Source organism: Microcaecilia unicolor, chromosome 1 (assembly GCF_901765095.1).
Source record: "Microcaecilia unicolor chromosome 1, aMicUni1.1, whole genome shotgun sequence".
NCBI classification, from domain to species: domain Eukaryota; kingdom Metazoa; phylum Chordata; class Amphibia; order Gymnophiona; family Siphonopidae; genus Microcaecilia; species Microcaecilia unicolor.
This window is the reverse complement of record NC_044031.1, coordinates 641,174,755-641,193,910: the sequence shown is the minus strand read 5'-3', so window position 1 is coordinate 641,193,910 and position 19,156 is coordinate 641,174,755. Positions and strand designations below refer to the sequence as shown.

General features: G+C 43.6%; 1 protein-coding gene across 5 annotated transcripts in view; it reads left to right on the top strand.

Annotated features, from left to right (window-relative positions):
- The first annotated feature begins 1,660 nt into the window (after positions 1-1,660).
- The window catches only part of LOC115482199 (glycine N-acyltransferase-like), a 62,490-nt gene continuing 44,994 nt past the window's right edge, over positions 1,661-19,156 (top strand). The window contains exons 1-2 of one of the 5 annotated variants that reach the window (XM_030221832.1): positions 1,661-1,721; positions 2,163-2,205. Coding sequence is in view for 1 of the 5 variants with exons in the window: in XM_030221815.1 (XP_030077675.1) it covers positions 2,157-2,205 (49 nt within the window). In the remaining 4 variants the exon portion in view is untranslated. Of the gene's footprint in view, positions 1,722-1,804; positions 1,996-2,027; positions 2,206-2,299; positions 2,348-19,156 lie in introns of those variants that run through there. The other 4 variants (XM_030221839.1, XM_030221823.1, XM_030221815.1 and 1 more) reach the window with 4 other exon arrangements.

Here is a 19,156-nt window from a genome sequence, read left to right as displayed (position 1 = left end):
GCTTCAGTCCTGCCTTGCTTCCGAGTTCCTGCCAAACTCCATCCTGCCTTGCCTCCAGACCTTGCCTTGCTTGGACCTTGTTCCTGCCTTGCCAAGTCCTGTGTTGTCTAGATCTTGCCTTGCTTCATGCCCTGTCTTGCCTTCAGCGTCTAGTCCTAGTCTTGTCTGTCTTGTCCTTTGTCCTGTCTAGTCCTGTTAGGTCCTGCCCAGATCCAGTCGTGGCCTTGCCTTGCCCTGTCTTTTCTGGACCCAGTTCTAGCCTTGTTTCCTTGTCTTGTCCTGTCTGGGTCCAGTTCTAGCCCTGTTGCCTTGCTTTTCCTTGCCTCATCTGGATCCAGTTCTCCAGTTCCTGTCTGTCTTGCTTTGTCCTGTTCTAGTTCCTGCCTTGCCTTTCCTAGTCTTGTCTGCCTTGTCCTGTTTTAGTTTTAGTCTTGTATACTGCCTAGCCTTGTCTGCTAGGGTCTTAGTTCCTGCCTTGGATCACCTTGCCTTGGTTCCTGCCAAGTGCCAGCCCAGGGGACTTGTCTGCCACAGTCAGGGTTGTGGCTATGGTTCAAGGGCTTACTACCACTGCTGTGTTCATGACACAGTCATCCCTAAGCTCTTGTCATAGTTAGAAGCATATATATATATATATATATATATATATATATATATATATATATATATATATATATATATATATATAATCTATAGCTAAAAAGTGGGCCATGCTACTTTTAGCACATGGGTTTCCCAGGCACAGAGGACACTTTTAGTGCAGTGGTAATGGCCACTTGCTAATTTGCCAATTAGTGCATGGCCATTAGTGCGTGAGCCCTTACCACCATCTATTTACTAAGTGGTAAGGGCTCCTGTGCTAATTGGGCAGCGTGCAGCAATGTAACCATGCTAACTGATTATTGCAGGGCATGCCTACTCTCTGCCCATAAACATGCCTCCCACGCTACAAAAATAAAACCTATTTTTTTAAGTGTGGGATTAGCGTGCGGTGATCAGCACATCACCGCAGGATGCCTCAGGACACCCTGTGGCAGTGCTTTTTGGCACGCAGTAGGCATATGCTAATGCCTACCATGGCTTAGTAGGACCCCTTTAAATGTATTGTTTTCCTTATTCTCTTATTTGTTTATTGCTGTTTGTTCTCTTGTAATTTTGGGCCTCTTTTACCAAACTGTGCTAGCGGTTTCTGCATGGCAATGCCGACAAAGCCCACAGTGAATGTGCTTTGTTGGTATTGCCACACTGGGATTGCTAGCATGGTTTGATAAAAGAGACCCATAATGTTGGATACAAGAAAAAAAGCTTAGACTTCAAATGTTTGGCTGAAATTAGGGCAGAATTTTGAAGTATACATTTAAGAGCTCAGCTTTTGTTAAATATTGGGCGCCAGATATTTTTTTTTACCACTGCAGCAAGAATTAAAAATAAAACACTGACCAGATTGACTGGCTACATCCTAAAGCAGTGTGTGGTCACCCTGATTGCACTCATTGAAATGAGCACTGCAAGTCTTTTGATGCACCAGAATAGGTCTGGCAGAAATCCAGGGCTGGCCTGAAATCTTCCTGGAACTGGGTAACTCAATAACTCTGAATTTGCCCCTCCCCTTTCAGTGTCTACATCTTCTAGGGCTGCTGAGCTCACAAGTTAGTTGTGGGAAAGCAGGCTGCCTCACTGGACTCACCCCATACAAAATGCACGCATGATGTTGTCCACAGGTACCTTCGCAACCACAGACCATGCATCCTAGTTTTCAAAGGAAAAACTACATGAGCAATTTCTTGTTAAAAACTAATGTTAAATTCCACAGGTACTAATGGATCTGTGGACTTTCAAACTAGCATGTACTTTGGAAAATTATCCCCATTATATTCTGCCCTGGTGGCAAGGTACAGTTTCTATTGTTCGGCCCTGCTTCTCAAAAGAATTATGCAATCATGACACTATTTTAGCAGCATCGTGCTGCACTCTCCTTAGCGGGAAGCCTTCCAGGTGTGTGAATGCAAACCTCCTGTTCTGTTAATAGTTAATTCAGAAGGGATTAAAGTGCTGAATTAAAATGATCAACTTCTCCACTTTAACCACCAGCTCATAGAGAAGCTCAGCTGCTTGGTAAGCTGGACAGTTTGTGATAAACTCTTTTCTGTGTTTGAATGCAGCTCCTGAGCAGTGATTCCAGGAATTCGATCAAGTCCACGCAGCGTGAGTGAGAGTTTTCTGTGACACTTTTGTTGGAAGTACAGGGCCTCTGATTATGTAAACTGTACAAATAAGGACACCAAATGGATTCATTTTTTCAAGACAGAGGAATCCAGTTCTGGTTTTTACCACACTGCATTCTTAAGTAAGTCTAACTTCTTAGGGAAAGAGGGCTGTTTGTCCACATATGCATCTGGGTTGAAACCAAGACTGCATCATCCTGTCCTGAAAACAGAGCTAGTTGTCAGCCTTAAAATGCAGAGCATGTCCATAAAACAACTATTGGGGTGATTATCTTAAAAAAAGACCAGAGGTCAATTAAATCCAACTTTCTCCTAATTGTTCCCTGGATTGTCTCTGAGAGCAATCCAGGGAAGGTAAAATGATGGTATATTTCTTAAACTTTTTGTCTTGCTAAAGCAGAGAAGTTGATCTTTGAGTGTGTGAGGATTTTGGTATGGCATGCAGCCTGGTGTCTGATTTCAAGAAGAGAAGTGTGAGTCTAGTGAGGAAGAAACAAATGGATTAGGCTTAGCCTTACATAACCCTCATAGCTATGGACGTTGCACAGAAATTCTATTTTCTCATCATAACCAAGACAATTTTACTTTGCATGCCAAGAAAAAAACAAACCCCACAGAAAGTATCCTCCCTTCACTGTGAGTATAAGGAGATCCGCTTTATAAAGAAAGCTTTCTAACATTGTGAACTGCTTACCCACCAGACAGAACTATGTGCTACAGTCCCCTATGTGATATGTAGGCACCATGTGAGGGAGTAGATCATTCCCAAACCTATCCTGAGGGAACCCCAGCCAGCCAACTTTTCAGGATATCCACAATGAATATGCATGAGAGAGATCTACATACCAAGGAATCAGTGAATGCAAATTGTTCTTATAAATATTCATTATGGATATCCTGAAAAGCTGGCTGGCTGTGGTTCCTCCAGGACAGCTTTGGGAATCGTTGGAGTAGATAAAAGAAACAGAGGAGGCTGGAAAGTATTAGAAGAGGAGCTGGACACCCTGACCTGAGTTCTGTGCTAGCAGTAGTTTTCACTCTGGTTTAGACAGAGAAAGGAGAATGAGGTTGGCATCAGAGGGAAAGTCTAGAGGCCTGAGTTCATTGAAGTGATCATAAGAACATAAGCACTGCCAGGCTGGGACAGACCAAAAGTCCATCAAGCCAGGGGCATAGCCAGACACCCAATTTTGGGTGGGCCTGGGCCCAAGATGGGTGGGCAGGAGAACCCCACCCCATCCCATAGGTGATTTGGTCTCTCCTCTCGCCTGCATGCCATATGGTCTCTCAAATATCCCTCCTCTTCTGCACACCTTTTAAAGTGAGGAGCAACTAATGCACACTATTCATGTAGGCCCCACATCCTTGCCACTGATGCAGCTTCCTGTTTCCGCATAGGTGGGAATACGTCAGAGGGAAGGCTGTGGGGCCAGTGTAAGCAGTATGTATCAGTCGCTGCTTCCTACAGGCAAAGATCTGCTATTTATAAGGTATGCAGGAGGGACAGTTGTTGGGAGTTTTCAGCTTGGGAATCTCTGCTGGCCACATCATAGTTGTGCTGTTACTGGTGGGCCTGAGCTCAAAGTGGGTGGGCCTGGGCCCACCCAATCCCACCCTTGGTTATGCCACTGCATCAAGCCCTGGATCCTGTTTTATGCTGCTTTATGCAAGATTTGCACACAGAGATCTTCTATTACAAGAATCAGCATAAGAGAAAGAAGATTTGCTAACTTGTGTCTTGCCATTTTCTACTATTTCTAAATGATTAGTTAATATTATGAGAGTTTACTGGCACATCGTACAACTTCATATGTTTTTTACAGATATTCCTACAACTGCTTGATGAATCAGAGATATGATTCTCCACAAGTAGGATTGCCCAAAACACCTTTTTCTCATGAACCATATGGGCACTGTCAATGGTGCCCCTATATTATATCAGGCATCTCTTGGTTTGATAGCCAGACTCGGGTGCAGATTAAGTCACGCTCGCATATGACCTGCAATAGTAAGAATGTAGTTTACATCATAGTATGTCCTTGTAATAAGGGAAGGGAAAGGGAAGGGGAAATGGGACTTGATATACTACCTTTTTGTGTTTTTTGCAACTACATTCAAAGTGGTTTATGTTACAAGAAATAATATTTAATTTGGGGAAATTGCTCAGCGCATTCGCTGTATTTATATTTTTAAAGATATATATATATATTTATTAGTTATTTCTCCACCAATTACCTATTAAGTCAATAAGATTCACAATTGCAAGAATAAGAGGAATTAAATGCTATATTTATTAGATTACATTAACCTTCATTGCCAGGTCTAAGAACATGTGCAAAGAACAGGAAAATACCATATATTTAGCTTCAGAAAAGGGGTTTATTTATAATATGGTTAATGTAATCAATGTTGCAAACAAGAGGTAGTTTTAAGAATCTTAGAACATAGAATTTGTGCTTAAAATAAAGCAAGGCAACAGGTTTAAATCAGGTTAACTTACAAGAAAGTCCTTGTTACAAAGCATGCTGTGGTCCAGCTGATTGATGAGCAGCATGAGGTAAGAGGAGAGAGAGAGTCTGTAGCAGTAGCAGGGCTTCAGCAGAGGAGAAGAAAATCTGGGCTGCAGCCGAAGAGAAGAATCTGTCTCTGTGTGGAACAGCTTCTGCCTTTTACACATTGCAAGTTGCAGGAAGACATGATCACATGAATCTATGCACTTGCTTCCTGGTTTGCACTGGACTGTGGGTAATTGCAAAGCATTATTGTTAATGTAGTCTGTTCACATGATCACATGTTATATCTCTTTCCTTTCTGCACATGTCCTGGCGTCTTCCTGTCTGATAGCTGATGGGAGGGGGCAGATATACATCTGATAACAAGCAAATGGTTTTGTTTATGGTTTCCTCTGAAGCCTTTGTCTTCAATAGCTGGATCTACACCTTCTCCAGCCTTTCTGTCTCCTTGTGTCTTTGATCTTTGGAGATGTCTTGGTGATCCACCCAGTCAGCTTTTGTTACCAGTTCTTTTAGGTGGGAGGGCAGAGGAAGTTTGGAAAACCTTTTGAAGCAGTGCCTTTTGTCTTTGTTAAGTGTTCCCAGAGGGAGGGGGAAAGAGGGATTTGGAGTTCAGATCAGTTTCCCTGTTGCAGTTTCAATAAGTCTTTTGTCTTGTCTGGGAAGAGGGTGAGCCCTCAGGTCCCGCAAGGCCCCGAAGGACTTCAGAGGACAGCCGTGCAACCCCAAGTCTTCACTCGCGGCGACCGCCATTCACCGGGGGTTGAGCCCCCAGCTGCAGGTGGCCAACGGGATTTCCGGAACCACGGGATTGACGGACTGACCCAGCACCGGAACCGGGAGCGGGGAGGGCAGGTGGAAATCAGAGAAGTCCAGAAACAGGCAACAGGTCAAGGCAGGCGGCTATCAGAGTCGTCCAAAAACAGGCAATAAGTCAGGGCAGGCAGCTATCAGAGTTGTCCAGTAACAGTCCAAAGGTCAAACCAGGAGAGCAAGGGAACGCACAGAGAACAGGAACACACGAAGACTGGCCTCGGGAAACAGAACCTGAAGCAACGTCCTGTTCCAGCCCTGCTCCTTAAATACTGTCAGCATTCAACCGCCCAGCCCCAGCCGACATGGCCGGCCAATCGGAACTCGGCTACTGAAGAAATCCCTCTGGTTGGTTCCGTGCGGCCTCCCAAGCGGGACTACAGTACCGGCATCCCAATCTGGTTCCTCTGAGGTGAAGCTTCGGGTTCCCACGCCCGAACGTGGAGAAAACGCCGGCCATTGCGTCTCGGCACCATCTTCCCTGCTGGTGCAAGCGTGGACTCCGCAGCCGGCGACCGATAGCCCGGAAGCTGCGATCGCCGGCCCACAGGCCTGGCCCCGGACAAGGCGGCCACCGCTGCGACGGGTCCTGGCTCTCAGCTGCGGCCTCAGAATGGCCGACCATCGCCGCAAGGGACACTGGCTCGGCCCCGACTGCACTCGAGACAGGCGTCCATCCGGGGAACCGTCGGGTAAGTCCTCTCTGGCTGCGGGTCCTTCCTCCCGGCCCTTGCTTCCCGCAGAGGAGCAGCCAGAGGGAGCGAAGGATGTGACATCTTTTAAAACTGTATTTTTATATTGGTATATATTTGTATCTGATTCAGCACAATCAATAATTCTGCTACATATTTCAATAATTCATATCACAACAGTTTACATAGTATATTCAAGTACTTATTTGTACCAGGGACAATGGAGGGTTAAGTGACTTGCCCAGAGTCACAAGGAGCTGCAGTGGGAATTGAAGTCAATTCCCCAAGATCAAAGTCCACTGCACTAACCACTAGGCTACCAAGGTGTATGTGGGGCGTAGCAATCAACCTATATGTATCCGTCTGACTGAACATAAATCTAGAATTTCATCTCAACATGAGCAGGCGCCATTAAAAAACATTGGCTAAAAAACATGTACTTTCTGATACTGTACAGGCGGGTTATTGATCATTTAAATGAAGGGCGGGAGGGAGGTTTTCTGGAAAGACAATTGAATTTCAGATAACAGCATTGGATTTTCCAACTTAATTCAGTGACAATGTGGAGGCTGAATTTAGAAACTGAGTAGATGACTTTACTCTGAATTAAAGACCGTGGGAGGAGCCAAATGTTACGTATTAGGTCAGCATGTAGTATTTAGGTACAATAGATGCTGTCGCCATATTTGCATCGTAATGCAAAAGGTATATGATAAAATTTCTTAGGGTTTAGTTTGGTTTTTTGATTGGGCAGAGTTTTGTGTAACTTTCTTCTCTGCTTGATATTTTAAGCAGACAGTCCTTGAGACAACTTGGTATAGCTAAACATTCATGTTGGATAATGAGTCCCTGACCGGCAATTGTTTCCATCTTTAAATGATGGGTCTTGTATAATTATTTGGAAGCCCAGGCCTGAGACTTAGGTTCAGGCTCTAAAAATGACAGGAAAAGTACAGGCCTTTAGCCGAAATTTGAACTCTGAAGTTCCAGCAAGCTCCAGAGTTAAATGAGGAAGGACCATGCAGCAGAATGAGGAAGAAGTTAGGGTGCAGAAACCTCATAAACAGGATACAAATGGCTCCTCATACTAGGTATAAGGTCGTGCTTAAGTTTGTGGTTAAGCAAGCTAAAGATGAGAACATGTTCACGAGATGAAGCTACTCATTAGCATAAGCCAATCAGTGACAACCATGACATAAATTAGATCCAATCAGATGGGCTTACTGTCATATTACTGATACCCTGTATGAACATATAAAAGTTAGTGTATTTCCTGGTTTAAGCTAGAGAGAAGGGTTGCCACTCTCTCTCTCCAAGGGAAACCAATGTGACCAGCAGAATTGACAAATTACCTAATTGCTTTCCCTTGTAAAACCTTTAAGTGGTAAAAGAAATTATAAAAGATTAGGAACTAGCTAACACCTGTTTGCAGCTGGAGAATTATATTCCTAGAACCAATTGATTGTACATGCCATTTGTATATCCTTTGGTGTCTTTGGGCGAGTAAATAAATTCATAATCTTTGGAGCTATAATGTCTTCCCTTGTCTTCACTAATATTTGTTAGTAATCTCTTGGGTTGGTTAAGGAATGGTAATTAATATTCTATGTGGAGATGTAGTCAGATTCGAGGTCCAATCAGCCTTCTTTTGAGGTTCTCTCCGCTACTGGACAGCTGAACTCCAGTACCGGACAGAACTCAGGGGTCTCTGAACCCCTAATCAAAACAGTCTCCTAGAAGAAGATCAGTGAATATGAGTTAAATATAAGCCTATAAGCTTATTTTGAATTATCAATATAAAATATTTTCTAAAATGTACCTAAAAGTTTCATATTGATTTGCCGATAAGGAGACGAGTGCTATAAATCCCATTGATTACAATTAAGTTAATTGAGTTGCACCGCTTAGGTAAACAATATATAATTATCTTGTATTGTACTCTGGTGGCTTACAGTGAAAGGTTGAGTTAATATCCCACTGGATTGTCTAAATATGCCTGATAATATAGAGGGGCATTTTCGAAAGAAACGTCTATGTTTGGATTTGGACGTCTTTGTAAAACGTTCAAATCCGGGGGCGGGGAAACCATATTTTCAAAAAAAGATGAACGTACATCTTTCATTTTGAAAATACCAAGGACGTCCTTGAATTTGGATGTCCTTGGACATGGATGTCTTTGACTTTCGGCGATTTTCAAAACCAAAGAAGTCCATGTCAAAAACGTCCAAATGCAAGCCATTTGGACGTGGGAGGAGCCAACATTTCTAGTGCACTGGTGCCCGTGACATGCGAGGACACCAACTGGGCACCCTAGGGGGCACTGCAGTGGACTTCATAAAATGCTGCAAGGTACATAGCTCCCTTACCTTGTGTGCTGAGCCCCTCAAACCCCCCCAAACCCCCCCAAACCCCCCCAAACCCCACTACCTACAACTGTACACCACTACCATCGCCCTTACGGGTGAAGGGGGCACCTATATGTGGGTACAGTGGTTTTCTGGTGGGTTTTGGAGGGCTCACAGTTTCTTCCACAAATGTAAAGGGGGTAGAGGGGGTATGGGCCTGGGTCCGCCTGTCTGAAGTGCACTGCAGTACCCACTAAAACTGCTCCAGGGACCTGCATGCGCTGTCATGCACCTGAGTATGACATCTGAGGCTGGCACAAAATATTTTTAGAGATGTTTTTTGAGGGTGGGAGGGGGTTAGTGACCACTGGGGGAGTAATGGGAGGTCATCCCCGATTCCCTCCGATGGTCATCTGGTCATTTCGGGCACCTTTTTGTGCCTTATTCTTAAAAAAAACAGCTCCGGTTGAAAAAGTCCAAGTGTTCGTCAGGGACATCCTGCTTTTTTCGATTATGGGCCAAAGACATCCAAGCGTTAGGTACGCCCAAGTCCCACCTTTGCTACGTTTCCGACACGCCCCCTTGAAATTTGGACGTCCTTGTGACGGACTGCAGTTGGAGACGTCCAAAATCGGGTTTCGATTATACCGATTTGGACGTCTGTGTGAGAAGGTTGTCCCTCTTCCGTTGTATGTCGAAAGATGGACGTCCTTCTCTTTCAAAAGTGAGCCTGATAGTATCCTAGAAATAAGCCATGGGATGGGGCAGAGTTGTGAGTTTATTTTATTTTTTTTACATCAAGGTAGCTTTGTCCAATTTTAAACAAATTGGTACAGCTAGTGAGCCCGTTAGGTGAAGCGCAGGTTTAACTCTATTCATTTTTAGTTAAATGAGTGTAGTAGTGAGTAAGAGAGAACAGATCTGTTCTTGTCTTGCTAGGGGAGAGGAGAAGCAAGGATTGCAAATAAGGATTCACTCACAAATGCTAGAGTTTACTAGATTTCTTTGGGCTCCAGTAGAGTGGGTCTGACCTGGCTCAATATAGGGTGATATCACCCATGTGGGTGGCAGATTTATATCCTGCTCTTCCATGGAGAAACTGGATTTTTTTTTTTTTTTTTTGCCAGTTGCCCATTACAAGCTTATTACTTCTTTGAAAAGTGAGCTGGAAGATAGTATCAATTGGAGTCAATGAAATAACCTTTATATAGTTGGCCTCCCAAAAACTTTCATATACACAGTAAATTTCATTCAGCAAATGCTGAGACTGAGAGATGTTATTTTCAGATGATAACCAGGCAGTTATTCTCACAACTTTCGATTATTGAAATATTTGTTTACTAGGGATACCTGCAAAGCGATTGCACAGCTTGCAAGTATTACAGAATGCGTCTACTATAATTCAGTACCAGTTTAGCAGATATGATCATGCAACACCGTTTTATCAGGATTTGCACTGGCTGTCTATTCGGGCCTGAATTGAATTTAAAATTTCTTTTGTTTTCAAAATTGTACATGGTCTGTGGCCTGCATATTTGACCAGATTGGTGAGTGTGTACAAACCCTCTAGATCACTGGTTCCCAATCCTGGTCCTGAAGGCACCATAGCCAGTCAGGTTTTCAGGATATTCACAATGAATATTCATAAGAGAGATTTGTATGCAGTGGAGGCAGTGCATGCAAATCTCTCTTATGAATATTCGTTATAGAGATCCTGAACATCTGACTGGCTGGGGTGCCTCCAGGACCAAGTTTGGGAACCACTGCTCTAGATGTTTAAGATCTGCGATTGAACTGTTGTTGGCATTTCCTTCATTGATTGTTTGTCATCTAAGCTGTACCCCCCAAAAATGCACTTTTTCAGGCACCACCCCAGAATCCTGGAATAGCCTTCCTTCTGTCATTAGAAACATTTTTTTATTTAAACATTTATAACCCGCCTGTCTACAATCCTGATGTGGAACAATACACATTCATAATAAGAGACATGTCACAAAAGGTTATGTATATGCTCTGCTGTAATTTTGTTCTTTATAACGGTCTCTACCATTTTGCCTGGCACCGACTTCAAGCTCGCTGGTCTATAATTTCCTGAATCACCTCTGGAACCCTTTTTAAAAATTAGCATTAAATTGGCCATCCTCCAAATGTCTGGTATCATCTTGATTTTAAAGCTAAATTACATAATAGCTCTTCAAATTCATTTTTTAGTTCTATCAGTACTCTGGGGTGTATGCCATCCAGTCTAGGCAATTTGCTACTCTTCAATTTGTCAAATCGCCCCATTACATCTTCCATAGTCTGCTATTGAGACAGATATGGGGAAGCAACTGCTTGCTATGGGATTGATAGCATGGAATGTTGCTGCTAATTGGGTTTCTGCCAGGTACTTGTGACCTGACTTGGCCACTGTTTGGAAAACAGGATACTGTGGTAGATGGACCATTGGTCTGACTCAGTATTGCTACTCTTATGTTCTTATGTTCTTATGTACTCTGTAAAATGCAAAAATAGAAAAGAAGCATTTTCCCAAAGCTGAGGCATCCCAATCTCTAAACATTTAGAGGACCTTTTATTAAGCTGCACTAATAAATGGGCTTAGCAATCTGTTACGAGGACATTCCTGCGCGCTAAGCCCATATCTAGCAACGGCTGTAAAATAGCCTTTTTAAAATATTTGTTTCATTTTTGGCCATGCACTAATGCCCCTCTTCACATTGTCCTCTTCCTTTCTCTTTCTCGCTTTCCTTTCCCAGCCTATTTTCCCTTTTTCACTCCTTCCCTCCCTGGGCTCCCACTTCCATCCTCTGTATTCACCACTTCCCAAGTCCTCATCTACCCTCCTCTGATTCTCATTCTCTAACCAGCCCCAATGCCTTACCTGTAAGTCATCTCCCTCTACTACCTAGGCCCTTTGTCCTTGCTTTTACCCTCTACCTAGCTTCCTACTTTTCCTCTTTCAACTTCTCCCTAGTCTCGTTTCCACATTTTTTCTGTTGTTCCACGTTCCTGTCTCTTTATACTGATTCTCAATCTCCAGCAGATCTTTCACACCATCTTTCTTCCCCTCCTTCCAGAATTCCTTTCCATCTTCTTGCCCCCTCCTTCACACTAGAAATTCTCACCTCTCCCCAACCCACTACAGCAGCAATTCCCAAACTGTGTGCCAAAGCGAACTAACAGGAGAGCTACATGCATAAACAATCTCCAAAACTGTGGTTGGCTGCCAAAGCCTCACCAGCTGAAGAGGTCCGCTATCCAAGCCCTGAGCTCCATTGTCCCTGAGCAGCGAGGAAGGTGGCGGCATACTTCAGCCACTGATACCGGCACTCTGTGCATGCTCAGTGTTAATCGTTTCTTGATGTCTGCTCTATTTATTTTATGCTGCTTTGAAGAACTGGCTTGACTACTGTAATTCATTATACAATAATCTTAATGTTTCCTTTCGTTAGCATTAATAAATCCTAATAAATAAATAAATATCCAAATATTGTAAAGTATGGTAACCTTAATTACTCATATAAATTTTACCTCTTTGCTCAAACAATATCATTGGCTTCCAATAACTTAATACTGTATAAGATTTAAAATAAGTATATCACATAAAGCATTTCAAACCATATTACCGATTTATTTGACATATTTATACCATACGACCTATCTTCATTAGCAGGATCAAAATCATCTTGTGATTCCTACAGCGGCAAAAGCATAGCTTGATGGTACCTTAGCATCTGAGAGATAAAACCAGTTCTAAAAGTGTTTATATAGGTTTAAAAACATATTTTCTACATTGGTTTAGTGGGGGGAGTTACCTGAGCAGATAGCTATCCTGGTGAGCAACACACCAAATTTTCTTCCTACTCTTAGTATGTTCTCTACGTGCTTTTTTGTTTTATTTGCTATAATATGTAAATCACTTTCACATGTCACAGGAAGAGCAGTTTAGCAAATTTTTAATAAGCATAAATGATATCTTCTACCATTCAAAATATCCATTCACCGGGGATGCTAGCAGGAGGTCAGGACAGAAATCTTGGGTGACCTTTGCCAGCTCTGGCCACATTGTGGAATTATATACCTTGTTATACATAGAGGGGCATAATCGAACGTCGCCGGCGAAATAGATCGCCGGCGATCTATTTTGGCGGCGGCGCAACAGCTGGCCAGAACCGTATTATTGAAAAAAATGGCCGGCCATCTTTTTTTTGATAATACGGTATAGCCCGGCCAAATGCCAGAGTTCGCCGGGTTTGAGATGGCCGGTTTTGTTTTTCAGCAATAATGGAAAAAAATGCCGGTCATCTCAAACCCGGCGAAATCCAAGGCATTTGGTCGTGGGAGGAGCCAGCATTTTTAGTGCACTGGTCCCCCTCACATGCCAGGGCACCCTAGGGGACACTTTTACAAATGTTTAAAAAAATACAAACAAAGCTCCCAGGTGCATAGCTCCCTTACCTTGGGTGCTGAGCCCCCCAAATCCTCCCCAAACCCACTCCCCATACCTGTACTCCATTACCATAGCCCGTATGGGTGAAGGGGGGCACTTACATGTGGGTACAGTGGGTTTGGGGGGGGGGGGTTGGAGGGCTCAACACTTAGCACCACAAGTGTAACAGGTAGGGGGGGATGGACCTGGGTCTGCCTGCCTGAAGTGCACTGCACCCATTAAAAACTGCTCCAGGGACTTGCATACTGCTGTCAGGGACCTGGGTATGACATTTGAGGCTGGCATACAGGCTGGCAAAAAAGTGCTTTATTTTTATTTTTTTCGTGTGGGAGGGGGTTGGTGACCACTGGGGGAGTACAGGGAGGTCATCCCCCATTCCCTCCAGTGGTCAGTTGGGGCACCTTTTTGAGGCTTGGTCGTGAAAATAAAAGGACCAAGTAAACCCGGCAAAATACTGCTTAACGCCGCTTTTTTTTTCCATTATCCGCAAAAGCCGGCCATCTGGTAGCCACGCCCATGCCCGCCCATGTCCCTCCTTCGCTTCGCCGGTGACACGCCCCTTTGAACTTTCCCCGGCGAGGTGACGGGAAAGCGGCGATGCTGTCAAAAAAGCAACTTTCGATTATACCGATTTCGCCGCTTTTCTGAGATCGCCGGCCATCTCCCGATTTATGTCGGAAGATTGCTGGCGATCACTTTCGAAAATAAGCTGGATAGTAATATAGTAGATGACGGCAGAAAAAGACCTGCACGGTCCATCTAGTCTGCCCAACAAGATAAATTTATATGTGCTACTTTTTGTGTATACCTTACCTTGATTTGTATCTGTCATTTTCAGGGCACAGACCTTATACTATCCCTGCCTCCCAATCACCGGCTCTGGCACAGACCATATAAGTCTGCCCAGCACTATCCCCGCCTCCCACCACCCAATCTCGGCTAAGCTTCTGAGGATCCATTCCCTTGGAACAGGATTCCTTTATGTTTATCCCATGCATCTTTGAATTCCGTTACCATTTTCATCTCCACCACCTCCCGCAGGAGAGCATTCCAAGCATCCACCACACTCTCTCTGAAAAAATACTTCCTGACATTTTTCTTGAGTCTGCCCCCTTCAATCTCATTTCATGCCCTCTAGTTCTACCGCCTTCCCATCTCCGGAAAAGGTTCGTTTGCGGATTAATACCTTTCAGATATTTGAACGTCTGTATCATATCACCCGTTTCTCCTTTCCTCCAGGGTATACATGTTCAGGTCCACAAGTCTCTCATACGTCTTGTAATGCAAATCCCATACCATTCTCGTAGCTTTTCTTTGCACCGCTTCAATTCTTTTTACATCCTTAGCGAGATACGGCCTCCAGAATTGAACACAATACTCCAGGTGGGGCCTCACCAACGACTTATACAGGGGCATTAAAACCTCTTTTCTTTTGCTGGTCACTCCCCTCTCTATACAGCCTAGCAACCTTCTACTTAGGGCCACCGCCTTGTCACACTGTTTCGTTGCCTTCAGATCCTCAGATACTATCACCCCAAGATCCCTCTCCCCGTCAGTACCTATCAGACTCTCACCGCCTAACACATGCGTCCCCCGTGGATTTCTACTCCATAAGTGCATCACTTTGCATTTCTTCGCATTGAATTTTAATTGCCAAACCTTAGACCATTCTTCTAGCTTCCGCAGATCCTTTTTCATGTTTTCCACTCCCTCCCGGGTGTCCACTCTGTTACAAATCTTAGTATCATGCGCAAAAAGACAAACTTTACCTTCTAACCCTTCAGCAATGTCACTCACAAATATATTGAACAGAATTGGTCCCAGCACCGATCCCTGAGGCACTCCACTACTCCCTTTCCCTCCTCCGAACGAATTCCATTTACCACCACCACCCTCTGGCGTCTGTCCATCAACCAGTTCCTAATCCAGTTCACCACTTCGGGTACTATCTTCAGCCCATCCAGTTTGTTCAAGAGCCTCCTGTGGGGAACCGTGTCAAAAGCTTTACTGAAATCTAGGTAGATTACGTCTATAGCACATCCCTGATTTAATTCTCCAGTCACCCAGTCAAAGAATTCAATGAGATTCATTTGGCACGATTTCCCTTTGGTAAAACCATGTTGTCTTGGACCTTGCAACTTATTGTGTTCCAGGAAATTCACTATCCTTTCCTTCAGCATCACTTCCATTACTTTTGCAATAATTGAAGTGAGACTTACCGGCCTGTAGTTTCCAGCTTCTTCCCTATCACCACTTTTGTGAAGAGGGACCACATCCGCCGTTCTCCAATTCCACGGAACCTCTCCTGTTTCCAATGATTTATTAAACAAATCTTTAAGAGGACCCACCAGAACCTCTCTGAGCTCCCTTAATATCCTGGGGTGGATCCCGTCAGGTCCCACGGCATTGTCCACCTTTAGCTTTTCAAGTTGTTTATACACACTCTCTTCCGTGAACGGTGCTATATCTACTCCATTTTCATTTGTACTTTTGCCAGTCCATCACGGTCCTTCTCCAGGATTTTCTTCTGTGAAAACAGGACAAAAGTATCTATTTAGCAAATTTGCTTTTTCTTCATCATTATCCACATAGCGGCTCGCAGCGTCTTTCAGTCTCACAATTCCCTTATTTGTCTTCCTTCTTTCACTAATATACCTGAAGAAATTTTTGTCACCCCTCCTTACATTTCTAGCCATTTTTTTCTTCCGCTTGCGCTTTCGCCAGACATATCTCTCGCTTGGCTTCTTTCAGTTTCCTCCGGTATTCCTCTCCGTGTTCGGCTTCTTGAGTTTTTGTGTATTTCAGGAACGCCAACTCTTTAGCCTTTATTTTCTTGGCCACTTGCTTGGAGAACCATATCGGTTTCCTTTTTCTCTTGCTTTTATTTACTCTCCTTACATAAATGCTTGTGGCTCTATTTATAGCTTCTTTTAGCCTGGACCACTGTCCTTCCACTTTATGTTCGTTCTCCCAGCCCATCAGCTCCTTCCTCAGGTATTCCCCCATTTTACTAAAATCAGCACGCTTGAAATCTAAGACTTTGAGTTTTGAGCGGCCGCCCTCCACTTTAGCTGTCATATTGAACCAAACCGTTTGATGGTCACTGCCGCCCAAGTGGGCACCCACTTGGACATTTGACACACTATCCCCATTTGTGAGCACCAGATCCAGCGTCACTCCCTACCTCGTGGGTTCCGTCACCATTTGTCTGAGCAGAACACTTTGAAAAGCATCCACTATCTGTCTACTTCTTTCCAATTCCGCAGAAGGAACCTTCCAGTCTACATCCGGCAGATTGAAATCTCCCATCAACAGAACCTCTTTCTTCTTTCCCAATTTTTGAATATCTGCGATCAGATCTTTATCTAGTTCCTCTAATTGTGTTGGGGGTCTGTAGACAACACTCATATGGACAGAGGTTCTATCCTCTCTTTTTAAGGTGATCCATATCGCTTCTTCCTTTCCCCAGGTCCCTGTCATTTCAGTCGCCGTGATATCATTCCTCACATACAGAGCTACTCCTCCACCTTTATGACCCTCTCTACCCTTCCTAAATAGACTGTAGCCTGGTATGTTTGCATCCTATTCATGGGAACCATTGAGCCACGTCTCCGTGATTGCAACAACATCCAAGTCTGCCTCCAACATCAGGGCCTGAAGGTCATGAACTTTATTGCTTAGACTGCGAGCATTTGTGGTCATCGCTTTCCATCTACATTTCCTGGTATGCGTTTCAACATTAGTGATTTGGGGGTTTCTTTTCTCTTTGGGTAACTTCATATCTTTTTGTTCCACTTTCATTGCTTTTTCTTCGGCTTCCGTTCTGTTTTCAAGAACATCACGGTGCTGTAATGGAGCAAAAGAATTTTGTAGGGGCAACACTTGTGAGGGCGGATGCTTTCTTGTCACATAACGAAGTCTGCCTGAACCTACCGTGATCCATCTATTCTTAGGTGGTTTTATCCTTTGTGGTAGTGGTGATAATTTGGTATGATTCTGTGCAGTATGTTATTGTGCGGTCCTAGATGTTGCTTTAAGTGAATCTAGTTCCTGTTTTACTTTACTGAGCTCGTGTTTTAATCTAGTGAGCTGTAGACAGATAGGACAAGCCTTAAGTCTCCAGATGATTGGTCTTGAAACAAAAGCATCACAATTATTACAGAGAATAAAAGTCATCCTGATTGGTTGATCCTGATGGGTATGAACAGGTGTACTATGATAGAGTTACTAGTCTGGAAGACTGCCTGTGTGTGACCGAGGAGTAAAGCCAACGAGTTTTCGCTTTATATATGACTGGAAAACCCTGGGTGGGTGGGATTATTACTCCCATTGAGTCAGCCAAGTGCTGTGTTAAAAAGTTCTCTAGGTATGACCAGAACTGTTACAGTCTGATCAAGAATTTTCAATTGATTTAACTTTCAAATTGCACTATAATATAACTAGGACTGGTAGAGCCTTTCCTCAAAGTTAGAATGCTACAGGACCAGAAGCAGTTATAAAGTCTATTCTCTATAAGAGCTAGGCAGGAAAGGAAAGATAGTAGATCTATGGGTATAGTTGATTAACAATGATTTTTTGATTATCCTGCCAATATGGTACTGCCAACAGCGAGAGAAGCTTGATGAACAAGTTTAAGGAAGAGAAGGTATAATGGTATCCTATGTGATATATAGTGAGAATAGCAGCCTATGGATATGTTAACAGAGGTCCTCATTATCTAGAGCAGTATTCCTTAGCTGGTGAGTAGAAGTCTGGGGATTCCTGTGATAATGAGGGGTTTTCTTTTCAGAGACAGTTGTAATTTGGGTGGAGTTAATTTGTGATAAGTAGTGTATCTGGGAAAGTTATTTATGAAGTGTCAGTCTTGGGGTGGCTGGGTTGTGGGGTAGGGTGGGTGGGCTTAAGCTTAAGACCTTTGGAATGTGTTTTGCTGTAACCTATCTGTAGAGCTGCATTTAAATGTACCAGAAGAAATGTCCAAGTCCACAGCTCTAAGGATTGGGACAAGCAAATCACAATTTTAGCAGAGTAGATAACAGGTTTTTTTTTTAGAAAGATATAAAGATATAAATGCAAAATTAAAGCCAGAGCAATTCTTATCTTGTGAGTGTCCTTTAGGCAGGAGTCAAGAAAAGACCATGTGGGTTAAAAAAAATGCACCTCCTTCAACAGAGCTATCAGCCACACCTGAGCCTACAAATTGTCTGTTACAAAGCCAGATGGGGGGAGGGCTCAGCACACTTTTAGGAAGCAAACAAAAAAGATCTAATTCTTTTGGTAATTATATCTAGTTTTCAGATTAAACAGATATCAAACCAGCAAGCAAATCACAATATTAGCAGAGTAGATATAAACAGGTTTTTTTTTTTTTTTCATTTTTCTGGGAAAGCTTAAGACCTTTGGAATGTGTTTGCTGTAACCTATCTGTAGAGCTGCATTATGTCAACAAGTCTATGACCATGGCTTAAAGCTCTCACAGAAAAGTATGTAGGGGTCTCGTATGCCACAGACTGATGTTTGTCTCTGCCACTTATTACTGTAGCTATAGCCTGTGTGAATAAAGATGGTCTGTGGTGCCCATTGTAGACTGGTGGATAAAGGTGAGAGGATGAAATGGTAGTTGACAGGGCACCTGTATGTCTACTTTTTCTCCCTGTGGTTTCCCCATTGCCCGTCTGCCTCTGTGTCCTTTGCTCCACTGTAATCACTAGTTTTCTTCCAGTATCAGATAAGTGAAATTCCATCTGTTGCTAACACCTTGAATGACCTGGTACACAGGTCCCTCTGCAGCTTTCTGAGTTTAATTCTGTTGATTATCCACATTTCAAATTCCAGTGGAAATATCCTGCTATTTTGTGGCACTTATTAATCAATGCCCTTAGAAAAGGTCTGCTGCTTTCCTTGTTCCCTAAGAATTTCATGAGGTGGGGGTGGGGCTGGGTGGAAGAGAGGAAGGGGGATTTGAAGGGGTGCTATGTGCATTTGGGTCAGTGGGAGGGAGAGGGATCAGATGGGGAGGGGGGGGGTCTTGATTTCTAGGTGGGAGGGGATGAGAGGGAGGGAGATTGGAATTGTGGGGATATGATGTGCTTCCAGGGGGGGTGAAAGAGAGGGAGAA